Source organism: Apaloderma vittatum, unplaced genomic scaffold (assembly GCF_000703405.1).
Source record: "Apaloderma vittatum isolate BGI_N311 unplaced genomic scaffold, ASM70340v1 scaffold10010, whole genome shotgun sequence".
In the NCBI taxonomy this organism is placed as follows: Eukaryota; Metazoa; Chordata; class Aves; order Trogoniformes; family Trogonidae; genus Apaloderma; species Apaloderma vittatum.
The window spans coordinates 1-2028 of NW_009696162.1; the positions used below are offsets into that span (position 1 = coordinate 1).

Here is a 2028-nt window from a genome sequence, read left to right on the forward strand (position 1 = left end):
GATGATGGCTCTACCAACCAAGGGCTTCCTTCTTGCAGTATAAGCTGAGAAATCCTCTTTGACAGAGGTTGTAAACGCCTGGTAAGGAATTAACCCAGCCATCATCCTTGACACTGGAGGCAGGATCTCAGGAAAAATCCCAAGCTCCAAACACACAGCCTGAGAGCAGGTTTTTTTCCTTCCCAGGGCTGTGCTGCGCGAGGATGAGTATTGCTTGACCTTTGTGCTTTGGGACACGGCATGGGACCAAGTCCTCCCCCTGCCCACGCAACCACTGGCCCTGGGGGAAGCTGGATCCTGCTGCTCCCCCATAAAAGCAGCCTGACGGTCCTGGCTCTGGTAAAACGGAGAAGCCCCCGCACAGCCCGGCATGGCAAAGTCGGACAGGGTGGTCTGCACCCTCCTCCTCCTCGTCCTCCTCCTCGCCACACTGTGCTGCCAGAGCCTGGCTCAGAGTGAGCTCTGCCACTCGCCCTGTCCCCGGGGACAGGGAGACTGGGACAGCCCCTGGGAACACAGTGAAGTGTTTGCTTCATGCGTGGGGTGCAGGTGGGCTGAGATGGGAGGCGGGGGTCTCCAGGCTAAGCTGAGCTTGCGCTGTCCCCCCAGGAGCCCCGGCCATGCCAGACAAGTGCTGTTTCAACTTCCAGAGGAGAAGGATCAAGAGAGACAACATCGTTGCCTGCTACCCCACCAGCCCCGAGTGCCCACACCAGGCTGTAATGTGAGTACCCACACCCTAAACCCAGCCCTGCGGTCGGGGAAAGACCCTGCCATACCCCGCACCCTGCTTTGGTGCGTCCCACCCTGACCTTCTGTACCTCTGAGCCCCTCAGACACTCAGCCGGGCAGTCCTCATCTCCCTTGCTAAGCCCACCCTCTCTCTGCCCCAGCTTCAGGGTGAGGAGTGGGAAGGAGATCTGCACCCAGGCAAGCCGGGCCTGGCTGAGGAGGTACCAGCAGAACTTCCAGGTCAACTCCTTCTCCATCCCCAGCTAGCTGGAGGGCCGGGGACAGAGCCCTCTCCAACTGTGGAAATGACCCCACTGCAGACGCGGCTGTGGGGACACCATGTTTGGATGCAGCAGCTGGTCAGGTACCCCTGTCCTGCTCCGATGACCCCCACCACCTCCCTGAAGATGAAGGGTCTTTGCCAACCCTGGCATCCCATGAGACGGGCCGGTCCCATCCCGATACTGCGGGCGCGGGAGCACAGACCTGCTCCTGGCCGTGCCTTGCACCCGGGCAGATGCCTGTGCCCCTTGTCTTGGGGTTGCTCTCACCAGCCTGGCAGCAGCAGTGGGGTAAGGGGCAGCAGCTATACACGCTGATTTTTCCGTACCACACGCTGAGCAGAATTAAATGTGATCTCACAGCTGGCTGTGTTTAACCTGGAGTTAAACCACATCTGTAACTGCTGGGGGCAGCAAGGAGCCGGGAGGAGCTGAAGGCCCAAGGCTGGCTCTGCGGTGTGCACGGGGCCAAATCATGCTCATGTGGCCTTTGGGGCATCCACTAGTGAGAAGAGCAAGAGCCAGGGGGCTTCCACGAGGAGGGGGCTTCCCCTGCTTCTCATCAGTGTCCTAAGGAGCGGAGACCCCTTGGGCCAAAGTTGATCCGAGCTGCCCCTCAACGCTGCCTTGCTGGGCCCCACTGAGGGCCCATAAGGAGATGTGATGGGCACAGCCACCATGATGGGCAGCCGGTGATGGGTCTCGGGGTGAGCTGTGGCAAGCCTGGCCACTGCTAAGCTGCTCACCCTGGTGCAGAATTGCAAGAGGCATCACTGCCAAGCTGGCAACAGCAGTGTTTTAGAAATAAAATTGCCTGCAGCTTTGGCAGATGTGAGCATCACCCCGTGTGGTTTTGCCAACAGCAGCAGCCAAACGCAGGGCAGAGAGCTGGCCTGCTGCGAACCCAGCAGCGCAGAGCTGCAGGCGGCTTGCCCTCGGGTGCCACAGGGGCCCAAGAAGGGATTTCCATTCACCAGTTGCCTTTTATCAATATCTCTGAGCAGTTCTTGCCCCA

At 59.8% G+C, this 2028-nt stretch overlaps 1 protein-coding gene across 1 annotated transcript; it reads left to right on the plus strand.

The window, feature by feature from the left end:
- Positions 1–370: 370 nt before the first annotated feature.
- Positions 371–999, plus strand: LOC104269274 (C-C motif chemokine 4-like). The gene is made up of 3 exons (XM_009873769.1): positions 371–455; positions 610–724; positions 894–999. The coding sequence occupies exons 1-3, from the start codon at positions 371–373 to the stop codon at positions 997–999; spliced, it is 306 nt and encodes a 101-aa protein (XP_009872071.1).
- The last annotated feature ends 1029 nt before the right edge of the window (positions 1000–2028 follow it).

Bases quoted from the DNA above. Each gene is read 5' to 3' on its own strand.
- LOC104269274 (XM_009873769.1), top strand. From the start codon at position 371: ATGGCAAAGTCGGACAGGGTGGTCTGCACCCTCCTCCTCCTCGTCCTC. The intron at 456-609 runs GTGAGCTCTGCC...CTGTCCCCCCAG, and splicing joins CTGCCAGAGCCTGGCTCAGA to GAGCCCCGGCCATGCCAGAC. The intron at 725-893 runs GTGAGTACCCAC...TCTCTGCCCCAG, and splicing joins TGCCCACACCAGGCTGTAAT to CTTCAGGGTGAGGAGTGGGA.